General features: G+C 42.7%; 2 protein-coding genes across 3 annotated transcripts in view; one reads left to right on the top strand and one right to left on the bottom strand.

The window, feature by feature from the left end:
* Positions 1-14718, top strand: part of FAM240B (family with sequence similarity 240 member B) — a 132261-nt gene that overhangs the window by 96607 nt on the left and 20936 nt on the right. The gene's annotated exons all lie outside the window — the stretch shown is intronic.
* LOC119232530 (spermatogenesis-associated protein 31A3-like) lies at positions 5014-11326 on the bottom strand. The gene is made up of 4 exons (XM_037494582.2): positions 11092-11326; positions 10074-10122; positions 9431-9491; positions 5014-9152 (listed from the first exon to the last, which is right to left on the bottom strand). The coding sequence occupies exons 1-4, from the start codon at positions 11275-11277 to the stop codon at positions 5330-5332; spliced, it is 4119 nt and encodes a 1372-aa protein (XP_037350479.1). The 5' UTR covers positions 11278-11326; the 3' UTR covers positions 5014-5329.

The raw sequence follows: 14718 nt of genomic DNA, 5'->3' as shown, positions 1-14718 counted from the left end.
ACCCTGCCATGCAATAGTGTGCCTTTCTGACTTTAAACCTTGCTTCTGGAGGTAAAAAGTCTCAGATAACTCCAACAGAATAGATATTACTTGTTGACCTGAGATGCCTGTTACAGCCTTGAATATAATTCTGGCGGTTTATGGGAGGCTTTATAATATACACAAACTATTGCATATTTGGGGTCTCATCCACATACCAAATATGATATGGAGTAGCTGACATTTTGTGGTAATACCTTATACCCTAACTGTCCTAAAGCAATTAGCACACTGTGACAACAGAATGACTGGTGGATAAGACTGCACTGGCTGTCACTCAGAGCAATGAGATTTATGTAAGAATGAGGCAGAGCTTGGACAATGTGAATTTCTTGCAAATGAAGAAAGACATAACCATGAAGAGGGATTTTTATTGCAAACAGAAAATCTAAGAGGAATGTTATTTCAAGAAGAGAGTAAAGTTTGGGAGGCAGCTTGAAAAAAAAAAAGTTTATTCAAAAAGCTGGCATTTGTTGCAATACTGGAACTACTGGAACTTCAAAAATCCATGGCTTTATCAAAATTTATGAAAATACAGTTAGAAATGATTATGTATGCTGGAGCATAGTTCTCAATACCCCCATCTAAACAGACTCTGTGGAAACAGAACAGTTTACTGGCCAAAAGAAAAGTTTACTGTTGGAGATAATGAGTTAATTCAAGTCTTAACCAGGTCTAATCAGGTTTATCATAAGGTGCAAATAACTAGATCAAGGTAGAATATGTATTAAATTAGTCAAACAATATTATAAAACATGTACTGGATTTTTTAGATGGTTAGGATGTCTTTTTTGAGTCATTCACATTCTCACATAACTTTAGAAAACTTTAATTGCAATGATAATAGTTGTAATCCTACTTAATTTTTTCCTTCATTACTGTGTAAACGTTATCAATTATGTCATATTTCATCACATCACAATCAAAACTGTGCTAAGCTAATTAATTACACTGAATTCTTCTGCACAATGAATTTAAAATGTGGTCTGGCATTGAGGTTAAAAACAGGGAATAAAAAATTAGTGGGGTTACAGAACAGGTAAATAGAAACTGGTTAATTGGCAGTCAGGTCAACGGAGAATGAAGACTTCCAGAAGGATCAGTAAAACATCATCCAAATGGTCATCAATGTGAGAATGATTGTGACCAAAATGGAGAAAAATCATTAATCAGAGCTGACAATTAAGTGGGTATCCCTCTCCCTGGTCCCAACTAACACATGCAAATCAAGAATCAATATATAGATGGTCTGATGCTGAAGGAACTTATGCATAGGGAAAATGCTGTGTTTGTGAAAAAGAAACTTTTCAGAAACTGCTGCCTCCAGACAACTTAGTAGTTTCAAAGAACATCAGCTCTGAAGTATGCGACGTTGCTAGGATCTCTAGTCCCAGAAGGTAGGACTCTAAATAGATCAGCAAATTGTAAGAGCCCTCTTTGCTTTCCTCAATGCATAGACAACATTCTTGCCTGGATTTTCTTTGTAAAAATCCTTGAAATGTTTTCCTTGTAAACTATGTAAAATCATTGAGAAGCTCAGAGTTTGAGCAGCTTTCCGAGAACAATTGGGAGGCTTGAGTCTTTTGAACCTTTAATAAACACACTTTTTCTTGGCTGAATCTATGTAAACCAAAGGTGATCAACTCCCACCTTCTTACAAAAACAAGCCAATGATTTGTTTTCAGTGATTTTTGTTTTCCCATTCTCAAATTTTATGTAAATAGAATTTTAGTGTTCCTCTTTTCTTTCATGCAGCAGGTTTTGGGGCACATCTATGTTGTTGTATATATTATTTCATACCCTTTTATTACTGAGCAATATATATATTGAGGCACAGGAAAATTTTTCTCTATCCCATCTGGGTTCTTTAAAGGTTGGATGGACCAACAAATTAACATCAGACACATTACTAGTAGGTGATGCAAACTTTAATAATTTATTTATAAAGAATTTACACAATTGTAAACTTTTTTTTTTAATTGGAGTAACATTGGGTTTACAGCATTGTTTATGTAAAAAATAATGGAGTAGGTATTTATTCTGTGTTTAGGGACCAGAGCCAATCAAGGATAGATAAGGGTTCCCATATCAGGCAAGGAAAAGATTGCTTCATCCTTCCTCTGAGAGTAAGGTAGAGAAAGGTTCTCAGATAAAGAAGACATGTTCACTAATAAACTTACATCTGGATGAAAGACTCCAACCTGTATTCTTCTTGGTCATAAATTGCTGGTTGACAGTAACTGCTTCTCGAGTTAAGAAAAGTGTAGCAGCTCAGGCAGTCAGGAGCTCTTTGATTTGGGAAGACCGGAAGACTTGGGCAAGAGCAGGAGTTTCCTCTAGCCTTCAGGGCCCTTGCTGCTCTCTACCCAAAATAATCTACACTCTTGCTGACCACAGATCTGAGGCACACAGCAGGGGAGAGGAAGAGAGAGGGATCAAAACAGGGGAAGAGGGAAGAGCACAAGGGACAGTGGAGATGGATCATGGGTGCCATGGTGGTGGGAGAACTATAGGGACTACACCGGAGGAGAGAAATCAAATACTGTCCCAAAATTAACAAAGATGTAAGAAAATAAACTATAATTTGTACTCTTAAGTAATGGTAATGGTCTTCCTGAGACTCACAGTTCCTCTACTGACCTCTAGTTTCTGTGCCAAGGTGACAGAAGACCTACTCTGGGCACATTGAGGAAAACCGACCTGACCCTTTTGGGGAGACTGACCCCACACTAAATATGTGCGTATTTTCATTTTTCCTTTTTAGGTTTAAATTTTTGCATGTCAAAAGGATTAAAGTTTATATAGGGGGGAGAAAAGAATAAGGACTATATCTGAGGAAAACTTAAATGTCTCAAAATAATTCAAGTGCTATATTTAATGTTTTCTTTCTATTCTTTTTGTATCTTTATAATATACCAGCATTACTATATTACTCAAAAGATACTAAATAAAAACATATTCTTTGCAGTGCCAAGACATTAAATTATAAGGAACAGAAGCTGTGTTTTCATAGTTCTGTTTCTCAAGCATGCAGTCCAAAGGCAATGTGGTGGTAAGGTTACAATGACCTTGAAGACAGGTCACTGCTGACATAGGGACTTGTCATTTCTGCCAAGTGATTTAATAGGACATTACCAGAAAATTTACTTGCTTCTGAAAAACCCTCACAATTGTTAGCTTGTGAAAAAAAATAAAAGTTACAAACTGATGCAAACTGTTATGTGCAGAATAATGTGCTAGTTATACAGTCTCCTGGGAGGTGTCAGTCCAAATGCCTTTTCCTGATTTGTTTCATTCCTAGAGTACATTTGTTGCAGGTCTTTATTATGTTGCCAAAGTACATGTCAGCCATTTCAAGTTCAAGTCTTGTTCCCAGTGAAATAAAAAATATGATATTGATATCACTTATCTTGATAATAAACTAAAACTAGACAAATAAGGTATTTTTTTCCACTGACAGTATTTTAGTTGTCTTTAAAATTTGTGATTCTCAAGGTAATAAAAACCTGGCAATGAATTAATATTGCAAATCTGCAAGTCTGTGAACAGATTGTTTTGTTCAATGTCAATGGCATTAGAAATGAACACAAATTCCTGTGTATCTTAAGATTGTCAAGGGTGTACAACTGATGTGATCTTCTTGCTGCCCGTGGACCAAGTAGATCTATCAAGGGGTGGCTCCTTAGGATCCTAAAGCATGAATGTGAGCTCTCTGTAGAGAATCTGTGTCAGGTTCCAGTGTGTGACTTGTGCAGTGTCACCAGATGAAGTCTTTGAAGTTTTTGTGAGAGGTCTCTGAGAGGCCACGTGAAGTCTGTCTTGATGTCTCTGGGTAAGACATCTGTGTGATGTTATAGGGAGGGTATCTTTGGGATAGGTGGGATAGGCTCTGGATACAGTGAGATTTACTGTATGACTGCAAGCCTGTCCCTTGGACTTTTTATACACTCCCCCCCAACCTCTCCCTTGGGCCTTTCCCATGGACTTCTCCTTTGGGCCATATGTTTGTCAAGGTCACCAGACTGAGAGTTAAGTCCTGAGTTCACTAGTTCATTTACACTTGCTGTTAAATCAACCTTTCTAGAATTCAAGAGGCAATAATATTCAAGCTTATTAAATACATGGTTAAGAGATTAACCTTCCCAGATTTGCTTTACTACAACCCAGTTTGACCCAAAAAGTAGCTCCTATAAATCTGTGGTCTGGGAGCTGGGGCAGAGAGAAGACCCAAGTCACAGTGAGCAATTGGGTGTCTATCTTCTCCCCTCTCAGCCTGTAGATGGCAGTGGGACATCAGGGGGCTCCTTGTTTTGCTGCACTATTCATGGCTACTCTTATGCCACTTTGCCTCTTTCCTTGGATCCAACTGTTTCAGTTCTTCATCTCCATCCCATCCTCAGTTCACAACTTCCAACCATCAGATAATTTCTAAATTCAGTCACATTTCTGTTCTAATCACCAGAGCTCCTTCTCTGGGTTTAACATAGAGGGGAAGGATGGTCACCCATGAATAGGAGCATTCATTTCTTTGGGGTAGGGGTAAACAGCTTCCCTAAATCTCCTCCACCTGTGGACACAAAGAGTGGGACATGCCATCCTCGCGGCTGCTCTAGAGCACTTGAAAGCTAGAAGTAAGGACACTACATGCCATTAGGATAAGCTGAGAGGAGTCTATGGGGTTTTAAAAAAAATCCTGTATGAGGGACAAAAGGGGCACCTAAAGGCAGGTGTCATCTATCTCCCACCTACAGATCTAGAGGTTAAGATTTCACTCCTAAACTGAAAGCCCTTCATCACCCACCTCCACACTTTGCTCCATTTTGTGACATTGGAAATCACTAGGCTCTGGAGCCTGAGTGGGAATATCCATTTCTCTTATGTCTCTGTGAACCTATCCTATACCGTGGGGTAAAGTTTAAGGAGTAGTGAAGACAGGGCAAAGATGGATTGAAATAGATTCTAGGGTGAGATCTTCATAGGTTTTCTCATGTTTTATAGTAATTTTTGTTGTTTATATAATGACAAACGTAATTTCAATGAAAGGATTTGGAATAAGGAGCTAGCCCTCAACTCCATGTCAATCACCCTCTGTGGTCCATCCTTTCAAGAAGTCAAAGTACACCCCAAAAGTAACACAGGCAGAAGCTACTACATTATGCTTTTATGAGAAAAAAACATATCTAGGGGAACATTAAACATCTTGGATGTGCTAACAAGAAGGTTTTCTCTACGTGGACTGACTTTTTCCTTGGAGACATGTTTTCCTGTTAGGAAGGGCTAGAGGAGCATTTTATGGCTGACCAGGAAAGACACCCCCCTGGAAAGGACAGTGTCTTGGGCAGTGGTGATAGCATCCTGGAGCAAATGGAATCCTTGGCCCGTGCTGGCAGGCACTGATGGGAGACACAGTCTTCTTGGGGGGTGTTGATGGGATATTCCTCAGGTCACCATCATCATTGAATCTTACACTTTTCAAGGACTGTCGGGGTTTGACGTGCTTTTCCCTGGTAGAACAATTCTGGTTTGGGAGAATGACTTGGTGACTGCAGGTTGTGCAACTCCTTTTCCTTTTCTCTGAGTGGAAGGAAGACCTGTAAGAGCAGTAAGCCCCACATGCTGAGTGTTGGAGTTCCTGTTTGTGTTCATTTAACTTTATGGCTTGAAGCTCCTGGTGAAGTGCCATTTTCTCTTCTAAAATCTGTCCAACAGCTGTCATGATTGCCCGAGCCTCAGCAGTCTCACCGTCCATCATAGATTTGCTTTTGCCTGACACTTTTCTCTGGACAGTAGATAACGTAGGTTCACATCTTTGTAGACGACCCTGACCTTTGCCTTTCTTATTGGAGAAAATCCGCTGAACAAAGAGCCTCATCCCCTTTCTGAAGAAGCTTTCTGAAGTAACTTTTTTCTGGAGGCATTTGCTCCCAATAAAGTTTACTATTCTTCTGAACTGGGTAGGGAGACTCCAACTTCCAACCGGAGAGGTCTGGAATTCTTCATACCCTTCACATGCTCCATTGTCAGGCCTGTGACAGTCCTCTCTCCCATAAGTAGGGTCAGCCGCCGTGCTCTCACCATTCCATGAGTCTTGAAGTCTCAAGATCCTGAACTCCTGATGCTGTGAGCTGCTCCTTTGGTCTGCTATGAAACCATGTATTATAGGGGAAGCTATTATGTCTCCACAAGGCATTCTCTGGAGATGGCAATGAGGCACCCAAGGAACCAAAGTGTCTTCAGTAGGGAACACATGTGTAGGACAATCTATATATTGTTCCTCTGATTTTGTCTTTGCTCTGAGCATAAGCGCACGTGGAACTTCTATGTTAAGGCATGATTCTCCTGAATCTTGGGAAACATACATTCTAGGAAGTAGATGGTTTGCAGTGGTCATAGGGGACACTAAATTACTCTTCTGCACATTTCTGGTTGGGAATTTTGTCAGCACACCGGATCCTAAGATGTCACTAGACTGTTGTTGTAGAACAGGAGACTCCTCAACTTCTAACACCCCCCTGGTTTCTTGGGCCCTTAAAGATTGGAGTCCTGAGTTCATCTCTGCCATTTTTACCCTATTGCAGGGGTTTTGTGAATCCCAGTCCCAAATCTCCTCTCTTGAGTTGGGCCATTTCATAGCCCCACTCTGACAATTTCCAACCTTGTTGTCAGATGTGAAGGAATGGGAAGACAGATTGCCCTCCTGTCCATTCAGAAGTGGTTCTGAGGGCTCATGATTGCCCCCAGATGAGATCGCTCCCAGGACACACACAGGTGAGGGAGCAAGGAGAGGCCTCTCCAGAGTGAGACCTGATTCTTTTGTTACCTTTTCTCCCAAATGGGCCTGCGGAAATTCTTCCTGGGACATGGCAAACTTGACTCTTGTGTGGGCCCCAGGTACACAGGTGGCCGGAGGGGGAGAGTCAAATTGCAGAGGGGGCAAGGATTGAGCTTTTTTTTTCAATTTAAAGCAATTTATGGGCTTAAGGACCTTGAGAGGTAAGCCCCACCTGTGTTTGACCCAAAACCTTATAATATGTGATTCTAGTACCTCTCGAGTGCAGGGATGGAGGAAGGGAATCCTACGGGAGGTGTTCACACAGGGTTCCCAACCCTTTAATACTTTTAGATTTCTTTTTTCCTTGTATTTTTTAAACCTGGGGAAAACATGAGTGACAGCAACCCAGGATTGCTGTATAAAATCCTCTCTGATCCTCCCCGACTTACTGCCCAAATATCTTTTTAGGACATATTCATCACTTCCTGACTCACTACTTGAGGGTCTCAAGTCATGGTCTGACTCTTCAAAGTTCACCCCCAAGTCCTTTACAAAGGAAATTTCTGAGCCTGTGGAGCTATCTTTAGAGACCTTTCCCAGAACATGTCCCAGACCCTGGCCCATGCTTAGCTGGAACCCCACCTTCTGTGTGCCCTTGCTGCTTTCACCTGTAAATAGAGAGGTCTGTGACCTTACATGCTTTCCTTTTGTATTTGGTAATTTATACTGATTTATATTTGGTAATTCAGACTGAAGCTGTTTTAGTTCCAGAGACTCTTGGATTCTTTGGGGCAACTCCCAACGGTGTTGGATAAGCCATTTTTGGAGGTGTTGCTCTAGTTGCTTCCGGAGTTCAGGACTGATTGGGAAATTCTCAGGAAGAATGGAGACTACCCAGTTGTCCTCAGGAAGGTTGGAACTAAAAACACTAAAGATTTCCTGAGAACTTTGGACTACAGAAGATAAAGTCCACCCACATTCTAGTTGCTTCTGCAATAAGGACCATTTCAGACGTTGAATCTCAGTTGGGATGGGAGATTGTGGCTCATTTTGGGCTGCAGGGCAAGACATTTTGCAATCCTTGATCTGGGGTGAAGGTGTTCGGGTTGGGAAAGAAGATTGAAGAGGGACCTTGATCTGCACCTGAGACTGAGATAGAGGCTGGAATGGTGGTATGGTTGGCATTAAGTGTTGAGATTGGAACTCCAGATGAGACAAGGGCTGGGATTGGGAAAGCAGTGGAGATATTTTAGCCTGAATTTGAACTGGACAGGCATTTGTAATTCCATTGAATAAGAAAGAGGGAGACTGAAGGGCTGAAGAACTCTCAGAGAACCAGGCAGTAGCCACCAGGGATTCACTGTGCAGAGAGGGGAGACCCCAAAAAAGTTGGTTGTATTTCTGCTGTAGATGGTCTCCTAAGACTTTGGTATATGAGAGTTTCTGAGCGCCAGGCAGCTGTTCTGTTTTGCCTTCTGTACTCCAGATGGGCTGGTGAGTTCTGGTGTTTTGGTTAGCACCCAGTGATTTAAATATGTTACCCAAAGAATTCAGGTGATATTCTGGATTCATTTGTTTTGAATATGATCCATCTTCTTTTTCTTTCCAAACCTTGATCTCTACTCTCTTTGTGGCTTGTATTTCCAGCTCCTGGTCATTGGAACTGACCAAAGAGAGGCTGCCAGTCTCTGTCTGTCTGTTTGTAGAGTCTCCACAGAACAAGGCCCCTGGTGGGTGGCAAGAAAGGTGCTCTTCCTGGGACTCACCATGTGATGATGTTGATATGCATAAGGCTTGGGTGGCTTTCTGCCACCAGGTCAGGGCTGATACAGGACAACTTGAGTGGCCAATACCTGAAATGACTGGGGTGGAAGAAACTGGCCAAGGGATGTGTGGAGATGAGCTCTGTGGGAAGGTGTGCAGTTTGACTGCCAATGAGTCACACTGCGGAAGAGTCAGAGTGAAGTCTAGTGGTGGTGAAGCAGAGGAAACTGGGGGAGATGAAGGACTGGCCCCTGACTCCAGGGGGTCTGGCAGGTGAGGGGAAAGGCATTCCAGGGGAAAGAAAGGCTCTAGTGGCTCAGAGACATTCATGGATGGCTGTGAACTAATAGAGTGTAAAGAGGTCATTGGGCCCTGTGGGGAGGTGGAGGCCAGAGGTAGAGGGTGCTCATTTGGAAGAGCTGGGGAAGTTGACAGGGACATTGAAGGGACAACATTATCCGCACATTCCATGCATGGCCAGCAGGATCCAGCAGGTGCTGCTTTGCACATCTCATCTGGTTGGTCTTGACATAAAAGCTGATGAAAGCCTCCCTTGTCGTGGCACTTCCCCAGTTGGCTGCAGAAGATAAGAGGCACACCTGCAACCAGGGGCAGAAGGTGCCAGGAGGGCTGGGCAGGTCAGGCAGGAATAGGAACCGGCAATGGTCTAGGGTCCCTTTACTGGCTCCATGCTTTCTTCTCAATATTCCTGCTAGTCATCACCCCAGGGCTCTAGCCAGACCCTGACCCCATGGCTCACCCTCCCAGGTCAGCCCCTGCCAGCATCCTTGGGCTCACACCATGGGCTCTGACAGGAAGGAAGACACAAGACGGAAAAGGGGAAACTTTTTTTACCTTTGCAGAAGTGAAATCAGGTAGCGAGCCACTTCCAGTTCTTTCAGGCACTCTCTACAAGCTGGAAATCAGTAGCTTGTGTCATCAGTAGCTTGTGTTGAAGGTAGGGGTTTAGGGGCCTGGCAGGATTCTGAATGCAATATTCCCCCCTTTGGGGGATTCAAATCTGGAGCCCAAGCATCAGGGTCCAAGACCACATGATCCCTGACAAGTCATAACCAGGCTTATGGTGGGGGCACTTTGTCATGGACAAAGTCATTTCCACCCTGAGGCCTCATGAGTGCCCTGTGGGGGAGAAAGGCAAGGATCACCCACTAGAGGAATTCGAGTGAGGTTAAACAACTCATTCCTGGTTGGCCCCAAATTTAGGTCCCATCTCCCAGTCCAGACTCGACTATGGGTCTACACCAGCCTACAAACCCTGGCTGGCAACAAGCCATTTACAGGCCTCCTGTGACTTCCTTTCAAGAATGGAAACTGGGAGCTATCCAGGTTCTGTCTCCTTCCTGGGAGTCTTCCAAAAGCTGTTTCCTGAGGAATGGGCTGTGCCACTGACACTCTCAGAGACCATGGAACTGCAGCTTCAGGGACAGGAGAGATGGATATTAACACCTGGGGAGTGCAGGGCACTATGACGGCTCACCTTCCACAGTTTGACTTTTCTTCCAACTCCTGTTTCTCCCCCTTTGATGCTGAGAAAGTAGAAGAAATGAAGGTCAGTGACCTAATTCTTACTCTCCTCCAGACAAATTGTAAGCTTTCAGTGTTCACGAATATATGACTTCCTATATTTATCTGATGCAGCTTTGTGTTTTTCCTTCTCTTACCATTTTTATTAAAATTTGTGTTATTTTTGAAGTAATGTTGCATCAGAACATTATGTAAGTTTTGGGGCCTCCCTCGTTGCGCAAGGGGTTAAGACATAGCATTATGAAACTCTCCGCAGCCACTGTAGCACGAGTTCGATCCCCACATGGTGCAGCAGTCCTCTCCTGACTCACCTGCTGCCCCCCTCAGCAGTGCATTTCAGTCAGTCTGCCTGTTCTGTTCCCCACTCTGTCTCTGGTGAATCCTCACATCCCTCACACCTCTGGCCTGTACCCCAGTTCTTGTACGCATAAATAAATAAATCTTTTTTAAAAAAAAGAACATTATGTAAGTTTAAAAAGGATTTTTATATGAGATCCACTGAGTTTATTCCCTCACTCTTCTTTTACTCAATAAATATCCTGAGACTTATAGACTTTTCTGAGCTATGTCAGCACCCTCCTTCCTGAGAGCTGAATTCTACTCTAGTCCCTGCTCTGAGACCCTCAGGGGCTCAGCACTGTCCTTAGATAGGTGCCAACACAGAGGAAAGACTGGTCATGGAAAGGGGAAGGCAACTGGTAAGCCAATGCTCAAGAACCTCCCTCCTGCAGAGATGCCAACTCCATCACCTGGCACTACAATACTAATCACTGAGTTTGGTACTTTACCCTGGAGCCCCCTGCTATACCTGGATACCCATTCTGAGATCTTCAGATAGAAATATTAGTGCCCACTCTAAACCATGCCTGACCTAACTTGTTTCATCTAAAGAGTCACTCTAGGTGATTTGGAAAACTGGAACTAAGAAAAAAAGACATAATCTCTAATGGGCTGAGCAAAAGATTACTTACCTCCCTGATGTTTCTATGTTTCCTAGATGGTGGTAAGGATGGAGACCCCTGGAGGCAGGGGAGTAACAGGAGAAAAAGCCCCAGTCCACACAGGAAGGCAAAGATGGTATCAATCACCCAAGAAGTAAGGCTGGAACTCAGCCAGGTAGCACTACTACTTTTCAGAGGAAAGAGATAATTCTCCATCTTTGGAATCACACTGCTTCCCTCAGGCAACTGAGCCCTGGGAGTTCTCTTGGGGAAAGAATCCCAGGCTGCATCACAGAGCTGTGGCTTTGTCACAAAAGGTTCCTAAGGATGGGGGAGGGGGAGCTAGGAGCAGGTAGAAACCATAGCTCTTCCCCCACCATCCAGTCCAGATGATCTTGAGATCTTCTCTTGAGATTCTAAATCCCTTGAGTATCTAAATCCCCATTCTTGAGAATCTAAATCCTTTTCAACTGTACTTTCATCTGGCCAGAGAGACCTTAGTCAATGTTTTATTCATTCCACCAGGAACCCAGCTTCCTTTGTTCCTAAGAGGTCATGATTTTGTTGTAGAGAAACCCCGATACAAAACGGGGTGCCTGACTGTGGGTCCTCACCCGCGCGCTTAAAAGGACTTATCAATGCTCTACTGCAGGCACACGTGAAAGGTTAATAAAAGGTTTATTTACAAGGGAAGGGGAAATGAGGAAATGTACAGCTCTGGGAGAAAAGTGGGAGACAAAGTTTTAAATGAGTCCTACCCGATCCGCCGATCAGGAATCCCAAAATGGCGCTCTGAGAGCTGGCCGCCAGCCAGGAGCGGTGAAGCCAGGAGGCGAGCGATCGCGAGCCAGAGAGAGCCCAAGGCCCACGTGTTTGGTTTTTTATATCCAACCTGGCTGCCCAACTCCACCCTCAGGTCCCAGCCACCCTCCCTTGGTGGTGATGGGATTTGTCTTTCCAGAGTCTTGATGGCTTTAGTCTGGAGTGGGGGTGGGGTCCACTCAGGACATCACTTCCCCCTAACAATTTGAGGTCCACCAATTTCAAAACCCTTGAAAATCTGAAGTTGACCTTGGAATTTGGGCTATTTCCAAGGAATTTTTACTCCTCTGTCCTCAGCTCCAAATTCCCCACAAAATGTTTTTGTCTCCTATTAACCCGGGTGCAGTACTTCAATTTCTTTCACACTTACTTAGTTTTATGACCTTGTAATAGTTTATTTTTTCCCATTTTTAATCAGAGGTACTTTCATGCAAAACAAATAATTTATTATTCAAAAATAATAAATCTAAATGAAAGTTTTATAAGTAATCTTCAAATGGTATTTTTCTGAGAGTGTGGCATTTATATTTTCTGGAGTTAGTAGAGCTTTAAACTCTACAAAGACTTTTGGGACATACTGTACATACACAAACAAATTCATCCACTATTTTCAAATCCCAAAACCCACCATTTTCCTTCATATGCTGCCTTGACCCAATTGCTCTAACAAAATTCTTATATTAGCAAGATAAAAACAGAATTTTTCTTTCTTCTTTTTCATGGTTCTGGACATTGGAAAGTCCAAGATCAATGCACCAGCACGGTTGCCTTCTAGGGAGACCCCTCTTCTTGCTTCATACCTGGCTCCTTCTAACTCTGTCCTCACATCATAGAAAGGGGCTAGGGATCTATCTGAAATCTCTCTATAGTCTCACTTATGAGGGTTCTGTCTTCAAGACCTAAGCACCTCCCAATGGCCCTACTACCTATCATCTCTAGGGCTTAGGATTTCAACATAGGGATTTTGGGGTGACACAAATATTTAGACATGTACACATGTGCTACATCCAGAATCCAGGAATGAGTTAAGGTGAATTAAGTTACCAACACCTAAGTTTTTATGGTGGAGGGTGAGACTGAAATGGTGCAAGGTAGGGAGGCAAAGTTTTCACAGTTGGTGATGCACTTACAACTGCAATTGCAAGACACTATTCAGATTCAGGGTTCAACAACAGGGTTTATTTATAAACGGGAAGAGAGGAAAGAGAGGCAGAGCCACAGGCAGTGAAATAGGGTGTGGTTTGAAGCAGAGATCATACGTGAAGATTTTGAAGGTTAAAGTTATCAAAGGTCAAAGGTCACTAAGGTCTCTGTGACGATCTCTCCAAGGGTGGCACCACACATTTTTTTCTTTTTTTCTTTTTTCTTTTTTTAAGATTTATTTATTTATTTATACAAGCACTGGGTACAGTCAGAAGTGCAGGAGGGTGAGAGAATTCACCAGAGCCAGAGCAGGGAACATAACAGACAGACTGACGAAATACACTGCTGAGGGGAGCAGTGGGCACGACAGGAGAGGTCTGTCTCACCATGTGGGGCCCTTGCCTGCGGCCCAGGATCTAACCGGCGCTGCAGAGGCTGCGGGCAGCTTCGCAGTCCAGCGCTCAACCGCTGCATCACCAGGGGAGGCCCACCACACATTTTTTTAATTAAAAAGGTATTTATTTATTTGTAAATATTTTACATCATTGTTCATTTTTGTACAAAGTTGCTTTCTCCTCTCAGATGTAGTACCTGTAAAATTCCCACCACCAATCACCCGTGAACCATCACCACAGTCCCTTATGCTCTTCCCTCCCTGTTTTGACCCTTCCTACTTTCCCTCCCCTGCAGAATGTCTCTGATTTATAGATGACTGTTAATTTTGGGTTTTTTATTTATTATTATTTTTTTCCTGATCCCTTATTTGGCTCCCCTATATTCTTCCTGTAAGTGAAACCATCTGTTATTTTTCTTTTTCCCTTTTGACTTGTTTCACTGAGCACAACCCCTCCAGTTTCATCCAAGTTACTGCAAATGTTATGCATTTATCTGTTTTGATTGCTCAATAGTGCTCCACTGTGTATATATGCCACATCTTCTCCATCCAGTCATCTATTTTTGGGCATTTGGGTTGTTTTCATATCTTACTTATTGTAAATAGTTCTGCAATAAACACGGTTTCCTTGTGAATTAATGTTTTTTTGTGTACTTTGGGTAGATTCCTAAGAGTGGATTTGCTGGATCATATGGAAGCTCCATTTTCAGTAGTTTGAGGAACCTCCACACAGCTCCATAGTGGTTGGACCATTTTGCATTCCTACCAGCAGAGTAAGAGAGCTTTATTTTCCTCCACACCCTCGCCAATATTTGCTGTTGCTAGTTTTTTTAATAGTACCATTCTCACTGGTGTAAGGTGGTATCTCATTGTGCTTTTGATTTGCATTTCCCCGATTGTAAGGGATGTTGAACATTTTTTCATATGTCTGTTGGCCATTTGCCTTTCCTCTTTGGAGAAAGGTCTTTTTAGCTCTTCTGCCCATTTTTTTACTGGATTGTTTACCTTGTTTATGTTGAGTCATATGAATTCTTTGTAGATCTTTGTGATCCGTCCCTATATCAGTTGTATGGAGTGCAACATTTTCTCCCAAACAGTAGGGTATCTCTTTGTTTTGGTTAATGTCTCTTTTGCTGAACAGAAGCTTTTTAATTGGATGTAATCCCAGCTGTTTATCTTTTCCTTCACTTTCTTTGCTTTGGGGCATGAGTCTTTAAAGATGTTACTGAGATGTATGTCATATAGTATTTTGCTTATATTTTCTTCAATATATTTTATGGTTTCAGGTCTTATGTTCA

The sequence above is a fragment of the Talpa occidentalis genome, unplaced genomic scaffold, assembly GCF_014898055.3.
Source record: "Talpa occidentalis isolate TD23 unplaced genomic scaffold, MPIMG_talOcc4v2.1 talOcc4.7, whole genome shotgun sequence".
In the NCBI taxonomy this organism is placed as follows: domain Eukaryota; kingdom Metazoa; phylum Chordata; class Mammalia; order Eulipotyphla; family Talpidae; genus Talpa; species Talpa occidentalis.
The sequence above is the reverse complement of the archived record's forward strand: the minus strand, read 5'-3'. Positions and strand labels throughout refer to the sequence as shown.

Excerpts from the sequence above, each read along its gene's own strand:
- LOC119232530 (XM_037494582.2), bottom strand. The coding sequence starts at position 11,277 with ATGGAGAATTATCTCTTTCCTCTGAAAAGTAGTAGTGCTACCTGGCTG. Across the intron at positions 10,123-11,091 it reads AACATAGAAACATCAGGGAG|CATCAAAGGGGGAGAAACAG; the intron begins GTAAGTAATCTT and ends CTACTTTCTCAG. Across the intron at positions 9,153-9,430 it reads CTGATTTCACTTCTGCAAAG|CCAACTGGGGAAGTGCCACG; the intron begins GTAAAAAAAGTT and ends TATCTTCTGCAG.